At 39.2% G+C, this 23,865-nt stretch overlaps 5 protein-coding genes across 5 annotated transcripts; 2 read left to right on the top strand and 3 right to left on the bottom strand.

Moving 5' to 3' along the window:
- Positions 1-809: 809 nt before the first annotated feature.
- On the top strand, positions 810-5,700 carry LOC117791400. The gene is made up of 10 exons (XM_034631139.1): positions 810-1,356; positions 1,409-1,609; positions 2,278-2,565; positions 2,638-2,995; positions 3,456-3,641; positions 3,701-3,870; positions 3,925-4,072; positions 4,276-4,517; positions 5,028-5,502; positions 5,564-5,700. Exons 1-10 carry the CDS (start codon positions 1,213-1,215, stop codon positions 5,698-5,700), a joined length of 2,349 nt encoding a protein of 782 aa, XP_034487030.1. The 5' UTR covers positions 810-1,212.
- Positions 5,701-6,280: 580 nt separating this feature from the next.
- Positions 6,281-8,945, bottom strand: LOC117790159. The gene is made up of 6 exons (XM_034629473.1): positions 8,644-8,945; positions 7,889-8,015; positions 7,066-7,404; positions 6,803-7,003; positions 6,633-6,746; positions 6,281-6,544 (listed from the first exon to the last, which is right to left on the bottom strand). Exons 2-6 carry the CDS (start codon positions 8,006-8,008, stop codon positions 6,425-6,427), a joined length of 894 nt encoding a protein of 297 aa, XP_034485364.1. The 5' UTR covers positions 8,009-8,015; positions 8,644-8,945; the 3' UTR covers positions 6,281-6,424.
- Positions 8,946-9,763: 818 nt separating this feature from the next.
- LOC117790674 (cardioactive peptide) lies at positions 9,764-10,922 on the top strand. Its single transcript, XM_034630183.1, has 3 exons — positions 9,764-9,862; positions 10,365-10,428; positions 10,588-10,922. Exons 1-3 carry the CDS (start codon positions 9,764-9,766, stop codon positions 10,908-10,910), a joined length of 486 nt encoding a protein of 161 aa, XP_034486074.1. The 3' UTR covers positions 10,911-10,922.
- Positions 10,923-11,082: 160 nt separating this feature from the next.
- Positions 11,083-13,884, bottom strand: LOC117790673 (probable cytochrome P450 6d4). Its single transcript, XM_034630181.1, has 3 exons — positions 13,161-13,884; positions 12,384-12,586; positions 11,083-12,285 (listed from the first exon to the last, which is right to left on the bottom strand). The coding sequence occupies exons 1-3, from the start codon at positions 13,847-13,849 to the stop codon at positions 11,633-11,635; spliced, it is 1,545 nt and encodes a 514-aa protein (XP_034486072.1). The 5' UTR covers positions 13,850-13,884; the 3' UTR covers positions 11,083-11,632.
- An 830-nt stretch (positions 13,885-14,714) lies between these two features.
- On the bottom strand, positions 14,715-23,276 carry LOC117792648 (activating signal cointegrator 1 complex subunit 3). The gene is made up of 6 exons (XM_034632863.1): positions 23,004-23,276; positions 21,241-22,919; positions 20,193-21,168; positions 18,861-19,269; positions 15,470-18,358; positions 14,715-15,411 (listed from the first exon to the last, which is right to left on the bottom strand). Exons 1-6 carry the CDS (start codon positions 23,138-23,140, stop codon positions 14,953-14,955), a joined length of 6,549 nt encoding a protein of 2,182 aa, XP_034488754.1. The 5' UTR covers positions 23,141-23,276; the 3' UTR covers positions 14,715-14,952.
- Between the last annotated feature and the right edge of the window lie 589 nt (positions 23,277-23,865).

Raw genomic sequence — 23,865 nt, 5'->3', positions numbered from 1 at the left:
TTTTACTATACCTTTTCCTTTCTTTCCCTTGACACTTTTGCAGAAATTTGAAACTTGCATAACTCTGTCAAAACTTAACTGATTTCCTTGCGGAATACCAATTTTTCATTATTTGGCCTCTAATTTGATTTTGCATCAAAATTTAATTTACCTAAAAATTTTGTTTTTTCGATCACTGTCCAATTTTACTATACCTTTTCCATACCTTACCCTTGACACTTTTGCAGAAATTTCAAACTTGCATAACTCTGTCAAAACTTAACCGATTTCCTTGCGGAATACCAATTTTTTCATAATTTGGTCTCTAATTTGATTTTGCATCAAAATTTAATTTACCTAAAAAATTTTGTTTTTTTCGATCACTGTACTATACTTCTTCCATACCTTACCCTTGACACTTTTGCACAAATTTCAAACTTGCATAACTCTGTCAAAACTTAGCCGATTTACTTGCGGAATACCAATTTTTTCATTATTTGGCCTCTAATTTGATTTTGCATCAAAATTTAATTTACTTAAAAAATTTTGCTTTTTCCGATCACTGTCCAATTTTACCATACTATTACCCTTGAAACTTTTGCAGAAATTTTAAAATTGCATAACTCTGTCAAAACTTAACCGATTTCCTTGCGGAATACCAATTTTTTCATTATTTGGTCTCTAATTTGATTTTGCATCAAAATTTAATTTACTTAACATTTTTTATTTTTTTCGATCACTGTCCACTTTTACCATACCTTGACTTAATCATGTATTTGTTAAGAAAGTATGTATTACTGGGCTTTGATTCCGAAATGTAGTTTATGTGATGAACTGATGGACTCTGCCTGCGGCACGTAGGGTACACTGATGATTGTCTGTCAATGTTGCTTTAATGACTAGACACCGTTTTGGCTTGAAGGAGGCAAAGTTTTTGGGAGACCTTTGCCAAAGGCTGCCACATGTGGCAACATGCGTGCGTTGCTAGGCGATGTGGGGTTGCGTCCTGGCATCGATTAAACAGCTGGCGAAATTTGCATTTGATAACACAGACAAGACACAGGAAATACGGAAAAAAGGACGTGAGGCGAATGCGTGCCAGGAAGACACAAAATAATTAAAAAGCGATTTACTGAGGGGCAGGTGATTGGTTCCGGGTTGCAGTGTGCGAGAGAGAGGGAGAGAGAGAGAGAGGTAGTAGGTGAGTGAGTGAGAGAGAGGACTATTCCGAAAATGAGCACGACACCAAAATGGTACTGCCGGAACAAATCGCAGCCAATGCACACGTTCGCGGAAATTGGTAATCTTGGCCTGGAGCTGCGACGCATCACAAAGCGGATTGTGATCGATGTCAACTCGGCCATTTTCAGTGAACATGTAAGTTCCATTTTTGGTGATATCTTTTGTATACTATAGTCACGCCTCTTAGGATACCATTTTGGAGGAGTGCGAGCATGTGGTGGAGCTCTATTGGAGTCTCAAGGACGAGACGAAGAATGCCGACTTTCAGTCCCTCTCCAAGAAGATCAAACGGAGTCCCTATAATGCGCTCCTCATGCGCAAGTTTAATCTGATCATGGAACTCAACGATCGACGATTCTGTCAACTGACTTTTGTGCTCAAGCGTACAGTGAGTACAGTAATTATGACTACCAGGACTCTTATACAGTAAAATTTTCGAAATTTGAGCATTTGATAAATTTATTAAAACCTTTATTATTTTATATTCTGTTTAATATATTTTTTTTTATATTTTTATTCCGGCTCTTTCTCTTTCTAACAATCTTAAAAATTTGAATATTGTAGTCCATTAATAAACCAAAATTATTTTTACAGTGCTTTTTTATTTATTCTATTTTACTTTGTTTTTATTTTTTTTTATATTTTGTAAGCCAATCAAATTGTTGATTAAAAATATTTGCAAATTTTTTAAAGATCCTAAATTTAGTTAATGATTCAACTATAATGTATTATTTTATTATTTTCTAGTCATAGTCCCAAATACTTAATTTTTGGTTTATTAATTGTCATATATTATATTACGAATATATTTGTATTGACGCGATATAAAAATAGCTTAACATTTGTATAATCATATTTTAAATTTTTTTTGAAAATTTAAAAATGTTGGTTCAATTTTATTAAAAAAGCGTTGGTTTTCTCAATTGTTTTTTTATTATTATTTTGTGAGTATTTTTAGTTTTTAGGCCGATAATATTAGAATATGTAAAATTTTTTTTTTTTTTTTTGATTACGATTTATTGATTATGATTTATTTAACTGGTTCCCCTCTTGCAGCTGAGTCTGCTGCTCCGCAAGTCGATGCAGTCCGAGATGTGGCTTAACTGGGCGCTTCATATTACCCAACTCTACAATCGTTGCCGTAATGTGAATGCTACGCAGGATCAGAGGATAAAGCAGGAGCAATCACAGCTGCCGCCGGAGCAAGATGCACAGACGGAGCTGGAGATGGAGCCAAAGTTGAGTGGCAAGTGCAAGGAGGAGATGCACGCCAATGTCTGCAGCAACATGTATCCAGCTCTGTTGATGTCCCTGAAGAACATTGACTTTGGATTTGTGCTTCAGGTTAGTTCGCATTTTTATCATAATTTCAATTTGTTTTTAGTGTGTCTTCTGTCTTTCGTTGTGAATTTGTAGTATGTGGCTCAAACGAGGGTGGAACAGAATGCTCTGGATTTGGTTTTCGGGCTGTTCAACATGGGAGAGCAGGATGCCTGGCGAGAGCATCAGCAGCAGCATAACGATGAGTCCACATCCTCCAGCCTGGAGATACTGCGCACTCTCAACATCTCCTTTGCAGCCGGCGATTATCAGCCGTATTGTGATTCTGCCCAGGATTACAATGCATTGGGCGAAGCTGGAGCGGAGCCAGCAGTTGAGGGCCAAGATCCTCAGAGTCTGCGCTGCAAACACACTGAGAGTTTTCTGCAAAAGGAACGCATTTTTATAGCCCAACTCATAGCGAAGGCCACGGAAATATGTCCAACTATATTTGGTAAGTACTGTGCGAAACTGTTACAAGTGAAAAAAATAAGTTTATTTATATTTATTTTAAATTTACATAATAATAAATCAACTAAAAGTTTTATTTAAAATTTATATTTTAACACGTATTTATAATTTTTCAACTATAATCAAATTATAAAAAATTTTTGACTTCGTGTATTACGATATATTTTTGTTATGTTGGCGGAATTTTTGCAGAAATTTTTAAGCAAATTATAAAAATTTTAGAATATCTAAAAAACCTTCAAATTATAAAAATATCAAAAATGATTTCAAATGCTAAAGAAATTTGAAAATGTTATAATAAAACTAGAAAATAACACAAATTTTTAATTTTTCTGAAAAAATTCAAAAAAAAAAGTATTAAATTATGAAATTTAAATAAAATTTATAAGCAATTTATTATTTGAAAATTTTTGTCTAAGTATTAAAAGTGATTTATATTGAAGACAATCGGAAGGCAGCTGAGATCGATATGAATGTCTACATTGTGCGTGGATTGCGTCTACTTTGGTCCTATGTGGGCATTATTCTGGATCACATACTGCTCTGGTGGATAGACACTCCCATGTCCTGCTACAATCTCACCCACATCGATTCCATACGCTGTTGGCTTTATCATCAGAATGTTAATGGTAAATTTACTAACATATAATATATTTTATATTTACTAAGAGCTTTCTCTTTTATTCAGATATTCCCGAACCTGTCTACTCCACATTGCGTGGCATTGGCGAAATTCTGACTGGATTTATGTGCAATAATATTTGGGATCAATTTTTTCGCTTGACTCTCATATCATCGAATAATCCCAAGCGTCTCGTTCAACAGGTCGTCGAGCAATATCGCGATGCTCCCAAGAATGTAAGACTCAATTTCAAGTGAGCGCTTTAATACTATTTAGATATTTATTATTAGGAACATGGTACTCCTACGGGAACTGTGTGGATCAGTGTCTTCTCCAACCTGGTCAGCCTGAGTAATCAGTACTTCTCCAACACGGATGTGCACAACAATTCCAGCCTGTTGCCGGTTGCCGAACAGATTCCCATACTCCATAGGATGGGTGAGTAATACTAGTTCTACAGGGTATAAGAGTATAATAACTTAGTGCTAATGAACCGAATAATTTTCTTAACTATTTATTTTATTTTTAATTTGTCGTGTTTTCACCACTTTTCTAGTAGCTAATTTATTTAATACAACATGCATTTTATTTTATTTTATTTTATATTCCCAAGCTGAGGCTTACCCACTTTTCCATTTCAGATCATTCCGTGCACTCGATGCGTCTTTGGGTCACCGAGCAGGCGAAGTTGCTGTGTTGCGAATGGAAAATGGATCGTTTCTTTCAAATACTGGAACACGATGTGAAGCTCTGTCTGAGTGTCTTTACCACTTTTAAACTGCCCAAACTCACTGCCGATTTGAGTGATATTCTGATGTTGGTGTGTGTCGCATTGCGCACCAAGCTGATCACCGAATCCACCAACAACATTGATCTGCTCAAGGTAAGCTTACTTTCAGTGAATCGAATAAAATAATAATAAATAAAGGCAGATAAATACATAGTGAGTAAATAAAAAAAAAATGAATATACAAATAAACAAAGAAATGGAAGGAATAAACAAAGGAATTAAATTAAATATTCCATTCAACTTTTATTTTGGGCAATCAAAGCTACTGCACATTTATTAAAAGACTACAAATAATTAAATATAGATTTATATAAATAATAAATAAATATGAAACAAGTTAGGAGTGTTAAGTGAACTTTATTCTTTTAATTATATTAAAAGTATTATACTAAAGTACATTTAGATAATTCATACGCACTGTAAATTACACATACGCATAGTAAACAAATTATTTTCTTATTTCAATCAGAAATTATAACTTCTTAATTGTAGCGGATATCCTCTGTCACTATTTAAATTACTAAATAAATATTCCATATTAAAAACTAAAATATATAACATTTAGCTATTTAAACACTCTCTAATCCTTGCATTTCCTTCCAGAAAACTACCGATGAATGTGTTCAGATATTGTCAGCGGTCTGCCGCGTCCAGAGCTTGGCCAACTTTACACTTTGCTTTCCCGCCGCCAGCCATTGGCAGAGGAGTGTCTACAACGACGAGGAGAAGAGCCTGTATGTGGGCTATGTGCTGGACGAGATCTTCCTGCCCAGCATACGGGCCACCAAGGACATTGTCATACTCAAGCTCATACTGAAGCTCATCTGCGAGGCGTGGCTGGATTTTATCTACCAGAAACGCATTCGCTTTAGTGTCAATGGTGCACTGCGTCTGTTAAATGATTTTGATGATGTCCGCGAATGGATTCTGAGCTGTACTCTGCTGGATGAGCAGCAGCTGGACAAGCTGAGCAACCATGAGGTGCTCCGCATGTGCAAAGGCGTTGGCAAGATTCTACTTCGCAAGCCGGAAGACATCATTTCCATTACACATTCCCCCAAATTCGACAAGAAGTCGCGTAAGTAATTTTCCTGCTAAGGATTTACCCTTATTCTCACCGCTTTCTCTTTAATCCACAGAGGATGCGAGTGCCCAGGACACTCAGCTGCCATCCGAAATGTTCGTCTCCAACCAAAAGCATTGGCTCCAACTAAGAGCTAACGGTGGAAATGGATTTCCACTCCTCAAACTCTGCTGTGGAGATAACATGATGTGAAGAGAAAATTTCGAAACTGGATATGTAACTCTAATAAGTTTTAAAATTTAAATTGGGATTATACAATTTTTTTTTTAAATTATTATTATATTGCTTGAGAAATAATAGATATTTTTATATAAAATTCTAACACAATAATTTAACTTCAATTGAAAAACTAAAATAAAATCAAAAACATTTTTATTTTATTTTAAAAGTAAAAAGAAGAATATCCGATTTTAATTAAAAAATATAAAATAAAATTATGTTATACAGTTTTAAATATGTATCTATTGAAAAAATTTAAGCAAATATTTGATATTAACTATAATTGTTTAGTTTTAAAATAAAAGCTACGGAAACATTTATAATTGTCACTTTTATACAATTCACGCTTAAAAAACTTATTTTAAAATGTTTCAAAAAAAAGTATTGAATTTGTATTTGTAACATTAATAATTTAAAAAAAAAATTTGAAAATTATTAATATTGTATATATTTTAAATAATTGGTTTCGTGGAATATAATTATAATGATTCTAACAATAAATCTCGTTACCATTTTGTTTTCTGAAAGAGAAAATTCAAAAGAGCTATCGAAATAAAGAATAGAAATGTTTATTGTGTCGCGAAAATGCTTTACAAAAATGAAAGATCTACATTGTGTATGCCTATGATTGATTATACTCTTAAATTATGATTATTTCTCTCTTTCCCACCGTGCACTCGCCATATCTATCCTTCTCTTAGGCGGGCACTTTGCGAGAAATAATCTTTATCAGCTCGTCAACACGTTCGCTTTTGCCAGCGAATTGTTTTGGATGCGGTCCAATCATTTGAATGATCATCTGAACATCGGGCGATACCTAAGCAAAAAAACAAATGAAAATGACATGAGTTGACAGCTGTCAATGGGGAGAATTAAGAAATGGGTCACCGAATATGGGTCAATACCTCGAGGAAACGCGCTAGCGCCTTCAGCGTGCGGAAGATCTGATCTTCATTGGGGCTGCTCTGGAAGAATTGCAAAATGGCCATGGCCAGCTCCACAGCAACGTCATCAAATACCTAAGAAATAAAACTGTTTACTAAGAGAAGTGTAAAGAAAAGTTTTCCAGTCTTACCACCGTCTTGACTTCCTTGATCGCAATGTTGTAGAGGATCATCGAGCCAATGTTCTTCAACTGCGGACAATTGGAGAGGATGCAGTGTACCGCCACCTTGGTGGTAACCCTTATGTTTGAGATGGTCTGTCCATTGTATTCCCATTCCGAAATGTACAGCAGCCACTCCGAGGGTCCCACATTCTCAAAGAGATTGCAAGTCTGCCAGGAAAGAGATCAGTTATGTTGCGATCTCTACTTATAAATAGATTTCTTGTACTCACAAACATGGCCCAAGCCTGTTGCTCCTCGGGTGTGTGCTTATCAATGTCCTGTGCAAAGTTCATCAAGGTGTGATCCCTGCGATCCTGATGCAGTATTATGATCACATCATCCTTCAATGCGGCATAGGCCAACGTGCGAATCATGTGTATCCGTGTGTCCGGCGAAAAAGCCTGAGAATCGCGCAGTACACGCTGCACAAACACAAGGAAATTGTCACCCAGCGCCCAGGAGCCATCGTCCTCGATCAAATACTGATGCAGCTCCTCCATGGCCACTTCCTCTTCTTTGTAGATCTTGCCATCGAGCAGCTTTACCAGGCACTCCAATTCAGTCTTAATCTGTGATAAGGGAACCAATGAAAGGAATATTAATAAGGAAAAAAGATAGTGAAATACAAATAAGATATCTATTGTTAAATGTCTGACTATAAGATACCCGGTAGTTTATATTAATATGATTTAAAAAATGTATAAAAAAGTTGTAAGTAATAAAAATTAACCAAATTAAGTAAAAATATTGAAAAATTAAATAATTTGCATATTTGTTTTTTAATTTAAAAAATAGTTGAGCTTTAGGGAAATTCTTTTTATAAATTCTTTCTTTTCATTAATTGTCTTAGGAACTAATACAAACTTATATTCAATTTATATAAAAATAAACAACCGACAAAATAATATTTTTTGCTTAAAATTAAATGTGTGAATATTTAAATTTATTAAAACTATTGCTTGACTTTATATTCTTTAGACAATGCTTCGAAAAAATATACCCTGTCATATTATGTGTATATTCCCGGTTTTAAAAGAGAGGGAGGATTCTTACATTGATGTCTTTGCAAACCAACGCCGGTTCACGGGGAATTTCTTTCTCCTCAGTTGACTTGGAACGCTCCTTGCCATTCTGTGGCTGCTGTTGCTGTTGTTGGGCCGTGGGCTCTGACATCTTTTGTCTAAAAATAGGAGCGTGAGAGAATCGAATCGGATAAAATAAATAAAATAAATTATCATATTTATAAATAAAAAGACGACGCCATAACAAAGCACAAATGCAGCGACATGTTTTTTTCCGTGTTCGTTTCTGAAAATGCAGACAATTTTCCTGCTCATGTGAAATTATTTTTTAACGATCACCTTTTGGACTTTACGAGTATTCGTTGTAATTAGCAGACACTCGTGTTGAAATGTTTATATGTTCGCAATTTTCGTTTTAATTATTTATAAACAAAGTGTCGGCAATTCGGGAATTCGGAAATTCGGACAAACCGAGTGGGCGACAAGTGAAAGGAAAAGCCGAAACAGGACTGGAAACTTGTCAAACACGAACGTGAGACAGTAAAAACTGACGACAACTGAAAATAGCTGAGGTATTTTTAGTGTTTTACTTTACCAGCAAACAACACAAAAAAAAACGTATAATGTGCAATGTGTGACACTTATAGATAGTCGCAGACAGGTACAGATACATTTGTATCTGCTAGATATTTGCTAGATACAAATTTATGTAAAATGTGCCCAACTCTTTCCGGTTTGTTGTTCATCAATTAAATTGTATAAGTTATAGAATTCTTTATTACTCACATGCTATTTTAGTACAAGTAGAAATGAGATAGAAATTCCGACACCGTTTCGATTCACAAACAACAATTCAACGATAATCAAATCCAATATCAAGCGTGCCACAAATATTTCTGTTATTTTGGCCTTTATTTCAATCTTTCGTTTTGTATATTTTGCTTAAACAAATTGCAGTAATTGTTTATTTATTGCCCGTCGAACTGATGTCTGTTGTAATTATTCTTTATTAAATTCCGACCCAGAGACGACCGTGTTCCGTTTCCACTGAGAATCGTTTCGAAATGGCCCGTTGTTTTGGCCGAAAATTCCTGTGGAATCGTGAAGAAAACTTTCGGAAAATGCACACTTAGGAACAAGAACCGCTGATTATATCGTACTCGGACTCGTATATAATGTATATATACATGTCTGCGAGTTGCTTTTCGTGTCGGTTCTTTATAAATAGATGGACTTCTCGCTGCTCTCACGAGAATGTGTCGGTGTTGCATTTACACTGTTCAAATTAGTTTTGTTCTTCTACAAGCTATTACCTGATAGATCAAAGTAAGTTTCGTAGTATCTCATGGGTTAGACAGAAGTTCATAGACATAAAGATTTTCTATAAGAATTTGGGCAAATAATTTTAAGAATACCAAATAAATGATAAAAAAATTTAATTTTTTCTTTCAGAACTTTGTAAAAAAAAGAGTTATGCCCCTTGTTTTCATCCGTTTTTTTATTTAAACCAAATAAAAACAAAGAGTTACTTTAAAAGACTAGAACTGATTGCATAATCTTAATCTTCTTTAATCTTAAATTATGAAAAACTTGGCAAAGGCAAAGGCCAAACGTTAAATGTCAATGCAAAGACGAAGTGAAGGCTCCGCGGACGGGGTATGAGTAAGGTCGGGAAAAACACAAAAGGCTATTAAGTGGTAACCGAAATACATTCGCTGCACAGCGGGCTGTCCTGTCATAACCTGAAAGGAACAAGTCTCACATTGCGTAGCCGACTTGTTGACCAAGGACCGCGAACGCGATTTTCTTTCAATTGCCACTGAAGCGTTTAACGGTGCAGGCATCAAGCGGCTAATCTCAGTCCCAGTTTCAGTTAAATCGAGCCGAATCAACAATATTGCTCAAAATGAAAACCACTCTGGAAATTTCTCTATGCCTGGCTGCAATTTTCATATGTGTATTTCTAACCCATGCATCATTAGAGACCGAAAACAATGAAGTGAATGTGAGTAAATGTGCAATAAATAAAATACAAAATACAATAAAAATACAAAATGAAGTCAATATATTCATGGCAGAAGTCGGCAATAACTTCGTCAGATCGCCAATTTTTCACTGTTTTTGTGAAAGGATTATTCGAAAATTCGTTTAAGCTGAAAGTGGCGGCATCTAGCGTAGAAACATTGAGTGTTGATTTTGTCTATCAGCAGAAAAGTATGCAATACAAAATATATTTGCGATATTGTATATTTTAAGTAATTTAATCAACATGCTCAAAAGTATGCAATGCTTTTCGAGAACTTTTGGCAATCGATAATGTTTATTATAGCTAAGTCCTGGCAAAATGTGCAAGGATATCACCAAGTTATGCGTAATTTTAGTTAATAAAATATGAGTATTTTACAATATCAGAAATTTTCTGAAGAGAGTATTTTTGTATATTTGTATAGTTATAAAACTTAAAAAATTTATATTTAATATCACTTTTTGTTTGTTTTATTCAACAGCACAAACTGAGCGGCGTTATTCAATGGAAATACGAGAAACGTCCTTTCTGCAATGCATTTACAGGTAATTTTGGACATTGCTAGTTATCATATTTTTTCTAATATTGAAAAAAACGTTAAGTTTAAATTTTTTAAATGAAATAAATGTAATTAAATATTTTACAAATTGTACAAATTATTTTCTAAATTAGTTGAAATTTAATAATAATATTATTAATTTAAGGCTGTGGTCGGAAGCGTACCTCGTATCCGTCATATCCGCCCTATTCGCTCATTAAGCGCAACGATATCGATGAGAAGCCGTATAATAATGAGTACTTAAATGAGGGATTAAGCGATCTAATTGACATCAATGCAGAGCCCGCTGTTGAGAATGTACAAAAGCAAATAATGTCACAGGCGAAGATTTTTGAGGCCATTAAGGAGGCCAGCAAGGAGATCTTTAGGCAAAAGAACAAACAGAAAATGTATGAGAATGAGCAACAACAACTGCAACTACAACAACAACAGCAGCAACAGCAACTGGAACAGCGTGAGAATAATTAATCCGGCATTATACGATAGGCCCCCCACATCTTCCCGATGAAACGAGCCGCCATTAAATAAGTCTATGCATCAGTTCCTGTATATATGTAACTTTATTCTGCAGTCTATTAATCTATAATCTACTACTATATATAAATACTGACTTAATTCAGAGATAATACAAGTGCAACAATCTCAAGCATTTAATAAAAAGTGTTTATTCTATTCATACATATTCACACTCATATTCATATTCATCATAAACAAGCAAATTTGTTGACTAGAATCAAAGTATTTGTGTTTCGTTGATAAGAAGGCTTTACTACTGTTAGTTATCTACTAGTCACTATCTTAATGGATATCTTATCTAATCTAGTTTTCAGCCATAGTCAACTTTCATTGATTTCACATTTTTTTTTAAATTTTCATCGAGTCAAGGGGACTTTAACTAATCGAATTTTGATCACAACAATTTTCAATGTTATTAAAATTTTTAGTGAATTTTCTATATAAATCGAATCTCTAAATTTGGTAAATTTTGATTGAGTCGATTTTATAATTTCGGTAAAATTTAATTGATTTAAAAGGGTTTTGTATTATAAATTGTCTTTTCAATTTTCGTTGCTTTTTGTTTTTTTTTTGGTAAATTTTCTATTAATTTCACAATTTTGGCTGGTAATTTATCTAATTAAATATTCAGCATCGTAAATATTCACTAATTTCATTATTTTAACACTTTTGTATTAAAATTTGGGAATCCTCTTGGACAGACGCACCTTGACTCCATCCTTGGGCTGCAGAGCAATTCCGTCCGCTTCATATTGTGGCTCCTGTTTGCCCATCACTTCGATATTGAAGTTCTGGAGTATCTTGACTATGGCTAGTTTGGAATTGATGCGACCCATGCGCTGGGCAATACAAATCCTGGGACCCTCACCAAAAGGCATGTAGGCAATGGGATTATAGTTCTTTGTCTCCTCGGCAAATCGATTGGGATCGTATTTGTCGGGATCGGGGAAGTACTCTGGATCACGGTGTATGCCATAAAGGGAAATAACCACTGGAGTGCCTTTCTTAATCACATGGTCGGAGTCGGGTATAGTAAAGTCCTGTGTACACTCTCGATTTAGCATTGGCAGTCCAGGATATTTGCGCAGGGTTTCCTGCATGCACAATTCAAGAAATTCCATCTTGTTGAGCACATCGTAGGTTATTTGTCCATTGTTTTGCTTTAGTGTCTCATCCACCTCATCCTGCAGTCGCTTCAGATGCTCCGGATGCTGGGCAAGCTCATAAATTGTGAATGCAGCCGTTGATCCCGTAGTCTCCTGTCCGGCAATATAGAAAATGAAAGCCTGGGCGGTAATGGTCTCCATAGAAATGCTCTCTAAGCGTCCTGAAAGGATAAAAATTGTTTAAATGGGATTATGATAACAAATACTGTTTGGATTTTAAAAATTAAGTGAAGAATAGATTTATATTCAAGGTTCCTACCGTCGGCTGAGGTCTTCATACTCCAGATCTTTGTGTCATCTTCGTCGATGCTGCCAGTGTTCCTCAGTTGCATGAGCAACTGCAGCATGTCCTTGCGCACAATACCATGTTTCTCCCTATGCTCGATGGTCTCCTTGACAATGGCCAACATGGCCAATCCGACCGGATTCTGTAAGCCAAATCGGAAGAACAATTTTGGCACACTGTGAGAAAAAAAAGATTTATAAAAATACATGCAAATTAGTATGTAAATCAGGGGTGTTCCAGAAATACTAATCAACCGAAAACCTATCAGAAACCCATACATTTTTGTTTCGTTTATATTTCTAATAAATATTAATAAGTACACCAAAAAAATAAAAGAAATAATTTTAATTTAACTTTTAACTTCACAAAAATTTGTTACAGAAGCTGTTCATACTGGGAGAAATATTAAATCAATACATAAATAAAATAATTTGAATAAATATTGTATTTAAAATAAATCAGTAAAATATTTGATAAAGGTGTTCCAAAAATGTAAACCAACCAACAATGTATAGGTTTGGTTGGTTCTCGTACGTTTTGTATTTGTGGAACACACCTGAATAATCTTTTTTTTTATTAATTTGGGCAACGTATCTTCATTTCTTTGTAACATTGGCAGAAATAATACAAAATACACGAAGTAGATGATAATTAATTAAAAGGATGAATTTTAATAAATATACTAATAAGCCAAATTACGATAAATTGATTTAAATAATAAAACACTGTCTCGCAGAAAAGTTTACTTACGCGGGAACCAGGAATATCATCATGCCCAAAAGTGCATTAAAGCGAGTTCTATTTCGAACTAATGAGACCATCTTTTTGAATTTATTTTCCGGCTGCTCGTAACTGTTGATATCGAGTCCGAAAATGGTGGAAGCAATTATATCGATGGCATAGGTGCTCAAAACAGCCTTGAGATCGACTTCCTTGACACCCTGCTCCGGCAGCTCCTTGTGCAGATGTCCCACCATTTTATTGCCAATGTCCTCCGAGGTGCTGTACATGCCCTTTAGTTTGCCGGAGGTGAAGCACGGCGAGAGCTTTTGTCTCATATTACGCCAACTCTGGCCAGGCAGCGAAAAGAGATTGGCCGACAACGGATGCTTCTCCTCATCCACATAGACTCCACGATCGTGAAAACTGGCGAAATCCTGGGCCAAAACTCGTCGTGCCAATTCGGCATCACGTATCAAGACAGCCGGACGGAAGAGCAGATATGTGCCCAGAAAGCGCTCCTTGCTCCTCAAGTAGACATCGTAGACGGCCATGCCCATGGCCTTCTCCATTCTCCAAACACTGCCCAGACATCCAAATGGAATACCAGCACTCTTATCATACGGAAAACCAATTCGCTCCCAGTGTGAGTAATGGTGTTTGAGATAATACCAAACCAACGCCAACACCGAGAGTCCCAACACAAGTATAGAAAACATTTTGACGCGATCAATTGTAAAACTCGTCTGACTGCCTTCGACTCACTGACAGCCCACTTTATAGAGTCTCGCTTATATCACTCGTATTTCATAATTTGCACTTGCTTTTTCATGGCACGAAGAGTGTAAGCAAAGTACGAAAAGTAGGCAGGTCTCAATCTAATCTAATTTAATCTATACATTAATCAAACTATTAGAACAGTCGAGCGAACACAGCTAGCAGAGACCCTGAACACTGATCAAAGAAAATTCTTATTCTCTGCGTATTTTTTAGAAGAAAGTTTTTAGTTATGAAAAAAACCAAAAATTTTGTAGAAATACCTTACTAGATTGCTTACTTGTGTCTTATTTTAAAAATAAATTATTTTAATTGCATATAAACAATTAAATAATGTTAATTATGCTATTGCTACTTCATTTATATCTTTTTCATTCTTCAGTTCTGTGCTTTGTAAAATTGTTTCTTAAAGTTAGAGTTCATTAGCCAATTAGCCTGATGAAATTTTTAGAACAGCTCCGTAAAACGATGAAAAATTATAATAAAATCATTATCTAAAGTTATAATTTTTAAAAGAGACTGTAATAGATATATTAAGAATTTTATAAGATTACAAAATTCAAAAAAAATTGAAAACATTTTGAAAATAATAAAATAAATTTTAAGCCAGCGAATGAAGCCTTCTCCACAATTTCTTGACACCTTTTCCTGTTGACACACCTAGTAGGCCCTCTGTCATATTTAGCTACAGGGTCTAAAGTCATACTCTTATCTCTAAATGTCTATAAATACACGTAAAACAATTCCACGTACCCCCCACTTTAGTTTGTGGTAGGTCCAAAAATTGATAGATAGAAATATTGATAATTGTTGGTAAAAAGATTTCAGTGGTTGGCTTTAATGGGCATAATTACAACATGGATACTTAACATAATAGCTGTCACTGCAAGTTCAAGATCGCAGATTGCAATATATAAAAATGTTAGACTGGGAATCACATGCAACTTCAGTTAGACTACTATTATTATTATAATAACTATTGTACTAATTAAGCCTCCAGTTTGAAGAATGAATGAATATTAATTAATAATTTGTGTCATTTTTTTTATGCCTTGGCATCGATAATCTCAAAGTGCAGATCGTACTGTTGATCAAAGCCAATCAGACAGTCGGACATTAAATACAGGGTGAGCTGCAGGCGTCCACGACGAGGCGTCGCTTGAAATGATATGCGATTGGAGGAGCGGGTTCCTCGCAAGCTCAGACGCTTCATGGCCAACAGTTCGTCGTTGGACTGCGAGCCGAGAGTCAAGAACCAAGCCTCGTTCTTCGGCTTGGGATACTTGGGACAGTGGATGGCATTGCTTTGTCCAGCGCCTCGACGTTGTCCGGCAACATTGAGACGCTGCAGATCCACACACAGCACATACTCCTCGTTGGCATGCAATGGAGTCCACACGATGGTACCATCCACAATGGAAAGCGGTCGCTTGGCATATTCCTCCCCCAGATAACGTCCCTCCACAGATATTTGCAATGCAATCTCTGGTAAATCTTGAATAACCTGCAGAAAAAGATTGATTAGATAGAGAAATTATGGAGAATTTACTGTGTCTACTTACCCTATAAATCTGCTCGATCTCGTGCTCCTCGAAGGCATCACGCAGTGGAGCAGCCAGCAGCTCATAGTCCTTTCTACACAGCTCCTTTAGGACCGGCAGTGTCAAGTAATCATGATTGTCATGTGGTATGTTTAGGAAGACATCAACATTGCTGTCATCCACTCCGGGCAGTGTAAGGAACTCGCATGCATCGAACCAGCGTGCCTGGATGACGCACTGCATCAATTGTTGCACCACCAGACTGGTGGATAGCCAACCTCGTTCCGCCGTGTAATCCACCATGGCCTGCATCACACGTGTTGCATTATCCAGCGCCGACTTTGTGTCCGTCAGATAATCCGAGTTGGGCAGTGCCAGACGGGAGAAGTGTGCCTGGAGCAGCAGGAATGTCTTGGTGTAAGGTGAATCCCAGCTGGCTGAGAGTGGCCTGAAGCGACAAATCTCCGCCAGCTCCTCGTTGTGCTTATCCTCGTTGTGGCGCACAGGTTGCTGATCAAACTCGTAGGAATCGCAGATGGCGAGGAGAACCAGCTTGGTATCCATGCCTGGCTCTAGATCCTCCAGGAAATGCTTCATGGTACGATAGGACAGATAGTAGTAGGAGCTAATCCTGCCCAGAAATGTGGGCACCAGATAACCATCACGTTCCACAACGCAGGCAGCTCCCGTTAGCTCATAAACAACCTTGCCCACCAGGCTGGACATAAAGGCATTCACATTCTCCGGCTCCACGCCCTCCAGCTGATAGTAGGATGGATTGCGCAACAGTCGACGGAAGAAGTACGTCCAGGTGAGGTAATCCAGGGCAGCTTGCTTCGTCTGCACTGTGCCCGCCACAATCTCCGCATTGATGTGCTCCGGCAGCACACCCAGGAGACTCGACTCCACGGGGAACGGATCGTACAGGAACTTCTTGTAAAAGTTCTTCTTCTCATCATGGACCAGAACGACGGCGACTCCCTCGTTGTCGAATTGCGGTCTACCCGCTCTGCCCATCATCTGAAGCACATCCGTAATGGGCATGTCCACGTATTTCTTCACCTTGCCGTCAAAGTATTCGGTGCCCTTGATGACCACCAGATGGGCGGGCAGATTGACGCCCCAGGCCAGCGTCGCGGTGGCCACCAGCACCTGAATCTTTCGATTGAGGAACAGCTCCTCGACACACTTGCGATCCGGCTCCTGCAAGCCGGCATGATGCAATCCAATGCCAAATGCCAGACAGAACTTAAGATTCTGATCACGTATATTCTGCAGTATGAGCTCCATTTCCTGTTCGGCAATGTGGAGGAACTGCTTGGGATTCTCATCGCCGGCCACAAAGGTGATCAGATCCAAGGCGGTGAGACGCGTCTGTCGCCTGGAGGAGACAAACACAATGGTGGGTTCACAGGGAGAATAGGTTCTGATGGCCTGGAAAGTGGGACGATTCATGGTGGCCATGCGAGGACAGTAGTGTTTCCCCGGGAAGCCATTGATGTGCACTTGCAGCGGCACCGGACGCACCGAGGGCTTGAAATTGTACAATCCCATGCGCTGGATGCCCAGCCAGTTGGCCAAATCCTGTGCATTGGCCAGAGCCGTGGACAAGCCCACAATACGTATGGATCTGCCCGTGTGGGAGCTGATAAAATTAGTTCGCGAGACAATAACCTCAATGACAGGACCACGATCCTCGCCCAGCAGATGAATCTCATCGATGACAATGAGTGAAACATGCTGCACATACTCCCGCGTCTGCCAGGACCGACTGATGCCGTCCCATTTCTCCGGCGTGGTCACAATCAATTGGGATTCACGTATAGCTTGTATATCTGGAGTAACATCACCAGTTAACTCCACCACTTTCAGTCCCAAGGAGGATCTCTCGAAGCGTTGCTGCCAATCCGAGATGCGTTCCTTAACCAGCGCCTTGAGTGGAGCAATATAAACCACTTTGCACTTGGGATTCAGATTTATAGCACGAAAGATGGCAATCTCCGCGACAATTGTCTTGCCACTTCCTGTGGGCGCACCCAGGAGCACATTGTTATCCGTATGATAGAGACAATGGAAGATCTGCGTCTGGATGGGATTAAAGTGTGAGAACTTGTAGAGCGACTCGTAGAGATCGTTCTGCAAACTGCTCACGGGCAGTGGACGCAGTGGCAGCAACTCCGTCAGTGGTGGATGATGTTCCGGCAGCACCAGATGCTGGAATGACAGGGGAACACATGTGGTGCTGCCCAGCCAAGTGTCGCTGGTCACTCGAATGTAATACTGCGGAGGCAGTGGCTCCTTTAGTGGTATGGTCATCACCAGCTGTTGAGATTGTCCGCTAAACACACTCTTACGATTGACTTGGAACAGCTCCGAGTGGTATATGTAATTGGACTCGGGATCCTCAATCCACAGCCAGAAATGTTGACTTGTCTTGCCGTGCACACGATCATTCCAAGTGAAATCCGGATAAATGTTTACAGTGATCCGAAGAACAGTTCTCGTAATCGGTTGTAGACTCGCCTCCACCTCCAACAAAGGCAACTCTTGAGCGGATCGTATCACCAACTCCGCATAACGATCACTCCTTAGCCATTCCTTCAGCTCCCGCTGTTCCATGTCCCTCAACCGATAGATGCTCAGTCCACGTCGCTCCAGCTTGTCAATCGTCTCCGCATTAATAGCCGGAAACTGTCGCAAATGACTGTCGTAATCCCACTGCCTCCGCTCAAACATCTTGCACAGCTGCAGCATCCTTCCGGTCAGGATTGCATTGTTCTGTCTCAGCACAATGGAGAACAGAGCTCGGGCAATCCGGCCAATGTTTTGGGTAATGTACGACATATCCGAGGTCAAGGAGAAGGACTTTACATAGCCATTGGACAGGTATGTCTGTATCAGAATGTTCACCTGGAAAAATAAAGAGCAAGAGCATGTAAAGTGGGATCAAAAGATTTATAAGCTTAAAAATAATGAGCTAAGAATTGACTTATCATTTATATAATTTTTTTAAATTAGTTATGTAATATTAATTAAAAATTAAAATAAAAAATAACTTCAAATTGTATGTAATATATATTTATAATATATATAATAGTTTTTTCGAGTTTCCGGATATTATTATTGGAAAACAATATATATTTTTAGCTTGTTTTCAAAAATATTAACGGACCGATATTAAAGATCCTAAAAGTATGGTCAATTTTGGCAGACAATTTATTCTATTAATGCTCATTCAAAAAGATCAATTTTAGCTTTAGATTCTAAAAATAAATATAAATTGAAGTTAAATTATTTTAATTATATAATTAGAAGTATTTTCTTGGACTAGTTAAACGTATTTGTTAATTAAATCGATTAAATCAATTCCCAAAATTAAATAATTTAGTTAATAACTTGTTATATATCTTACCTTGCCGCAGACATTCTCGCTGCCTCCAAACGCCTTGAGCTTGCAGTAATATTCCCGCAGTTCGTCCAGTTCCTCCATCTCGTCATCTCGCACTTTGAGCTGCTGGAATTCCTGGGCCTGTGACATCATGGCCAGCAGCTCGGATTCGTTCATGAAAGGCTTCATCAGTTCGTTGAAGGTTTCCACCGTGTCGTATTTGATGTAGAAATGTGATGCAGTGCGTCCCAAGTCAGTGATGTTCATGTCCATTGTGCGCTGATTGAAGCGCATCATCTTGGCCTTGTCCAAACTCATCGATGCGGACATGATGAGCTGTCGACGACGTGCCTCCAAGGTGGGATCCTTCTGCAGCTCGGCGTACTCAATGCCATAGACATGGGGATTGATTCGCATGCGGACAAAGAGATAACTAAAAGAGAAATCAATTAAAGTTTATAGAACAATGTCAAGGGATTTATAGATTAAAAAATGTAATTACAATGCACATTAAAATTAGATTTAATAAGAAATATTCAATGCAAAGAAAAAGTTTGAATTACTTTTATTATTCAATTACAATTCTAAATATTTTCACTACCACTGCTATTTTTCTATGCTAGTGAGATTAAATTTTCATTAGCACTACATTTTTTAATGCTTATGAGATGAGATTTTCATTAGCACTACATTTTTCAATGCTAGTGAAAAATCGATTTTTTTAGCACTATTTTTTGCAATGCTAGTCATTAGCACTACTTTTCTCAATGCTATTGAATGTCGTTTTCATTACCACTACATTTTTCAATACTAATGAGATAAGACTTTTCTTAGCACTACATTTTTTAATGCTAATGAGATGAGATTTTCATTGGAACTACATTTTTTAATGCTTATGAGATGAGGTTTTCATTGGCACTACATTTTTCAATGCTAGTGAAATGTCGTTTTCATTAGCACTATTTTTTTCAATGCTAGTCATTAGCACTACTTTTCTCAATGCTATTGAAATGTCGTTTTCATTTGAACTACATTTTTCAGTGCTAATGAGATAAGACTTTTATCAGCACTATTTATCCAATGCTAGTGAGTTGAAATTTTCATAAGCACTACATTTTTCAATGCTAATGAGGTTAGATTTTCATTAGCATTACATTATTCAATGCTAATGAGCTGAGATTTCCATTGGCAATACATTTTTCAAGGCTTATGAGATGGGATTTTTATAAGATCTACATTTTTCAATGCTAAAGAAAAGAAATTTGCATTAGCATAAAATTTTTTAATGCTGATGAAATGACGAATTCATTGAAAAAGTAGATAGTTGGGTCAGTCACTGATTTATACTGTACTCACGTGTAGCTGAGCCACTCGATGGCCTCCTCCACATTGCAAATGGTGCCCAGTCCAATCTCAGCGTTCAGATTATCCGCCAGACACTGCACAAAGTTGGATTCGATAGGGAACTGATTGGTGAGCAGGGAGAGATAATGATTGAGCTTGTCGTAGCTGGTGATGATGGTGCCCACGCCGCTCTTATCGAACTGAGGACGTCCGGCGCGTCCAAAGATCTGCAGGACATCCAGGATGCCCAGATCCACAAAGCTGCCATGCTTGGCGTCATAGATATCCGTGCCACGTATGATAACGGCATGGGCTGGCAAGTTGACGCCCCAGGCCAGGGTTGCCGTGCAGACGAGGACTGTGATGTGACCCTCCACAAAGTACTTCTCGACCATTTGACGATCGGCACGCAACATGCCCGCATGGTGCATTGCCAATCCGCAGGAGAACAGCTCCACCAGCTGCTTGTTCCTGCTCTTCTGTATGGAGCGACTGGCCAGACCATGAGCATTGTTATCCGCCGGAAGAAATGCTGCACTTGTGTTGTTCTGTTGCGCCAACTCACGGAGAACATTCGCCGTTCTCACGGTGGCATTGCGGGCATGGACAAAGACCATCACCTGATGACCCTGTTGAACCATCTCCAGGCATTTCTGATAGCAGCACTGATCCATGTCGGCAATCTGCTGCAGCGGCTTCACCGACTTAATGCCAATGAAGTTGGTGTCCAGGGGAACGGGTCGGAAACGCGAGTCGAAGTAGAACAGACCCTTCATGGGATTCACACGCAGAAAGTGCGCCACGTCAATGTAATTGGGCAACGTTGCCGACAATCCCACAATGCGTATCATGGACTGTGAGGACTCCACCAGACGCAGAGTGCGTGCCACCAGTGCCTCTACAACCGGACCACGTTCTCCGTGCAGCAGATGCACTTCATCAATGATGAGCAGCTTCACGAGACTGATTAACGCCACATCTCCGCTGCCTGGAATGAAGACAATTTGTTATTAGTATATTTGATAATGCTTAGAGTGAACTAATGGATCAATTGGTTTACCCTTTCTGGTGACTACATCCCACTTCTCTGGAGTGGTCACCAGTATCTGTGTAGCCGACATCTCCGCCTTGGTCAGCTGCATGTCGCCCGTCAATTCCCGCACCAGAATCTGCAGCGATTTCAGGCGCTTGGAGAAGTTCTCGACCATCTCCGAGGCAAGGGCTTTCATGGGCGCAATGTAGACTATTTTGAACTGATCCCGATTGATGACGCCCTGCTCTAGATGACAGCGTATTGTGTGAACGATGCTCAACATGGCCACATTGGTCTTTCCCGCTCCAGTTGGCGCACAGACCAGCATGTTCTCATTGCTGTGATAGGCCACAGGATAGACGACGGATTGTATGCGATTCAACTCCTTACAGTTGGCAAATGCCATCTGTCCAATGTCATCTAGTTCGCTGATCTTAATCCTTTGATTGCCCACGGTCAAAGGTGGCGGTTCACTCGCTGGAATCTTGACTTCCTCCCACTGTTTGCCGTCGATGCGTTGTGCATTCTCTGGCAATGTTATCCGACTGCCGCCAATGAATCCCGCATGCTGCTTGGCCTCCAGCTGGCTATCAAAGACATAGGGATAACGTATGGGAGCCGTGTACGTGTGCGTGGAGTGCTCGGCCTTTTCCGCCTTGGTGGACAGCAGCAGCGGTTCCCGTTGTGCCGCCTCCAGCAGCTTGCGTTGATGTTGCATGCGCAGCTGCTGTGCGGAAATGGCAACTGCTCCACCCGCTTCCTCTTCATGCTCCTCATTGTCCTTGATGCTGCGCAGGATGCGTTGTAGCTTCTTCTCCTCGCGTCGCTGCAGCTTGCCAATTTGCTTCTCCTGCTCGGATTGCACCACCACAGCGGTGGCCACTGTTGGACGCTTCTCTGTGCCGACATTTCCCTGTTCTCGCTTCTGTTTCACCTGCTTGACACGCCGCGTTCTCGTCGCAAACTGTTCCAGCTGCTGGGCGATCTTCATGCGCTCTTGGAGCAGCTGCATCACCAGCTCAAAGTGCTCAAAGCCCAGCAGCTCAATCAGCTCATTCTGCAGATCCTCGCTGCTGCGCTTGGAGGCAAGTATTTCACCCACTCGACTGAGTAGCTGCTCATCTTCCAGCTGCTGTGAGATGTTCAGCAGCGATTCCAGCTCCGAGCTGAGCTTGTAGCCATCTGTGCTCTGAACTGCGGGCAGCATGGACGCCCCATTAGACTTGAGTTTCATGCTAAACTTGTTAACAGTGCGATTCTTGAGCAAGGCATCCGGCGAAAGATTCGTTAGCAAACTCACATCCTGCCATTCAGCGGGAGTGACATTTATATGGATATGTTCACCCCACAGCGGACGATCGTAGGTCTTCCTTTGTGACTGCATCCAGCGCTTCAAGGCCTGCAGTTCATGCTCCTCCAGTGCATCAGCTATGGCCAAGATTGTGCTGTGAATCTGTTTACTCTTCCTATCGAATGTCTGACCAAACATGGCATGCAATCGATTTGTGGTGGCCACCAGCAGCACGCGTTGTTCGAGCAGCAGCCAGAACAGATAGAGTGCCGCATGTTCCACCACCTGTGGCTGCTCCTCGTATCCCATGCATTCCTGGACAAGATTGCGTAGCTTTTGCAGTTGCACCTTTATTGCCGGCTGCTTTTCTACTGGCAACTGTGCGAGGAGTTTCCCTATGGTCTGTTCGCTTTTCCTAGCAATAAACACAGACACACACACACACATTTATTACAGATAAGTGGAATTTCATCAGTAGTGTTAATTACAGGTCGCTTACTCAGAGCAAATTGTCGTCGTGGACGCTGCAGATGGGAAACGTCCATTTCCCAGTCCATTGGAGCGTTGTGACGTTGATTCGAGTTCTGTTTTGGCACGTAGTGATGCACTCAGTCGTGGCGGTTCCCACATATTCATTTATTCTTTAATTTATCTCACAAAATATTACAATTTTCACCTGCTTAAATTTGGCTGCGTTATTCAAACAGCTGTTTTTCTGCTCGCTCAGCTGTTGCGTTTGACTGACGGCGCTGCCACCTCGTTATCGCTTATCGATTGTTCGCGCTCAGCTGTTGCTGCTGTGTTGCGGCGCTGCCACCCTGTTAGAGCTGTCGAATTTATATCGCAGGCACATAACGTTATATCGTATGTCGTAAATAAACGACAAAAGGAAATTTTAAACTAATGATTTAATTTTCTTTCAACTTTATTTTAAACTTGAATGCTATAAATGCAAATTTATTCTAATAATAGCTTAATTTAATACAGCTGAATGGCTCTCAAATTTTTAATGTCATTCACATGCGTGTCATGTCCAGTTCAAACTTTTATAACCTGTTACAAACAGTTTTGATTGCGGTTAACCCACAACACACACACACATACACAGCAGCCTCAAAAAGTATGCTACACAAACTTGTTGCGCAAGTTGCAATTGTGCGTTTGACTGTGTGTGTGTGTGTATGTGTGCGTAAGGATAATTTATTATGCGTTGCATGTCTATATATCCAGACTTGGATAAATCTTTTTAGTACTTGGTCTGCAACATGCTTCACTGGTCACTTTGAATTTTACTACCATGTAGGTGTGTGTATATATGTGTGTGTGTTTCTTTGTCTATCTTGGACATGTATAAAAGCAGA

The sequence above is a fragment of the Drosophila innubila genome (genome assembly GCF_004354385.1).
Source record: "Drosophila innubila isolate TH190305 chromosome 3R unlocalized genomic scaffold, UK_Dinn_1.0 2_E_3R, whole genome shotgun sequence".
Lineage (NCBI taxonomy): Eukaryota > Metazoa > Arthropoda > Insecta > Diptera > Drosophilidae > Drosophila > Drosophila innubila.
This window is presented reverse-complemented; position numbering and strand designations above follow the sequence as displayed.

Coding starts and splice junctions, on each gene's coding strand:
- LOC117791400 (XM_034631139.1), top strand. CDS start 1,213: ATGAGCACGACACCAAAATGGTACTGCCGGAACAAATCGCAGCCAATG. Junction 4,518..5,027: donor ACAACATTGATCTGCTCAAG/GTAAGCTTACTT, acceptor ATTTCCTTCCAG/AAAACTACCGATGAATGTGT. Junction 5,503..5,563: donor CAAATTCGACAAGAAGTCGC/GTAAGTAATTTT, acceptor TTTAATCCACAG/AGGATGCGAGTGCCCAGGAC.
- LOC117790673 (XM_034630181.1), bottom strand. CDS start 13,849: ATGTTTTCTATACTTGTGTTGGGACTCTCGGTGTTGGCGTTGGTTTGG. Junction 12,587..13,160: donor ATGATATTCCTGGTTCCCGC/GTAAGTAAACTT, acceptor TTTTTCTCACAG/TGTGCCAAAATTGTTCTTCC. Junction 12,286..12,383: donor TATGAAGACCTCAGCCGACG/GTAGGAACCTTG, acceptor TTATCCTTTCAG/GACGCTTAGAGAGCATTTCT.
- LOC117790674 (XM_034630183.1), top strand. CDS start 9,764: ATGAAAACCACTCTGGAAATTTCTCTATGCCTGGCTGCAATTTTCATA. Junction 9,863..10,364: donor CCGAAAACAATGAAGTGAAT/GTGAGTAAATGT, acceptor TTTATTCAACAG/CACAAACTGAGCGGCGTTAT. Junction 10,429..10,587: donor TTTCTGCAATGCATTTACAG/GTAATTTTGGAC, acceptor TATTAATTTAAG/GCTGTGGTCGGAAGCGTACC.
- LOC117792648 (XM_034632863.1), bottom strand. CDS start 23,140: ATGAATATGTGGGAACCGCCACGACTGAGTGCATCACTACGTGCCAAA. Junction 22,920..23,003: donor ACGACGACAATTTGCTCTGA/GTAAGCGACCTG, acceptor GTTTATTGCTAG/GAAAAGCGAACAGACCATAG. Junction 15,412..15,469: donor AGATCGAGCAGATTTATAGG/GTAAGTAGACAC, acceptor CTTTTTCTGCAG/GTTATTCAAGATTTACCAGA.
- LOC117790159 (XM_034629473.1), bottom strand. CDS start 8,008: ATGTCAGAGCCCACGGCCCAACAACAGCAACAGCAGCCACAGAATGGC. Junction 7,405..7,888: donor TGGTTTGCAAAGACATCAAT/GTAAGAATCCTC, acceptor CCCTTATCACAG/ATTAAGACTGAATTGGAGTG. Junction 7,004..7,065: donor AACAGGCTTGGGCCATGTTT/GTGAGTACAAGA, acceptor CTTTCCTGGCAG/ACTTGCAATCTCTTTGAGAA.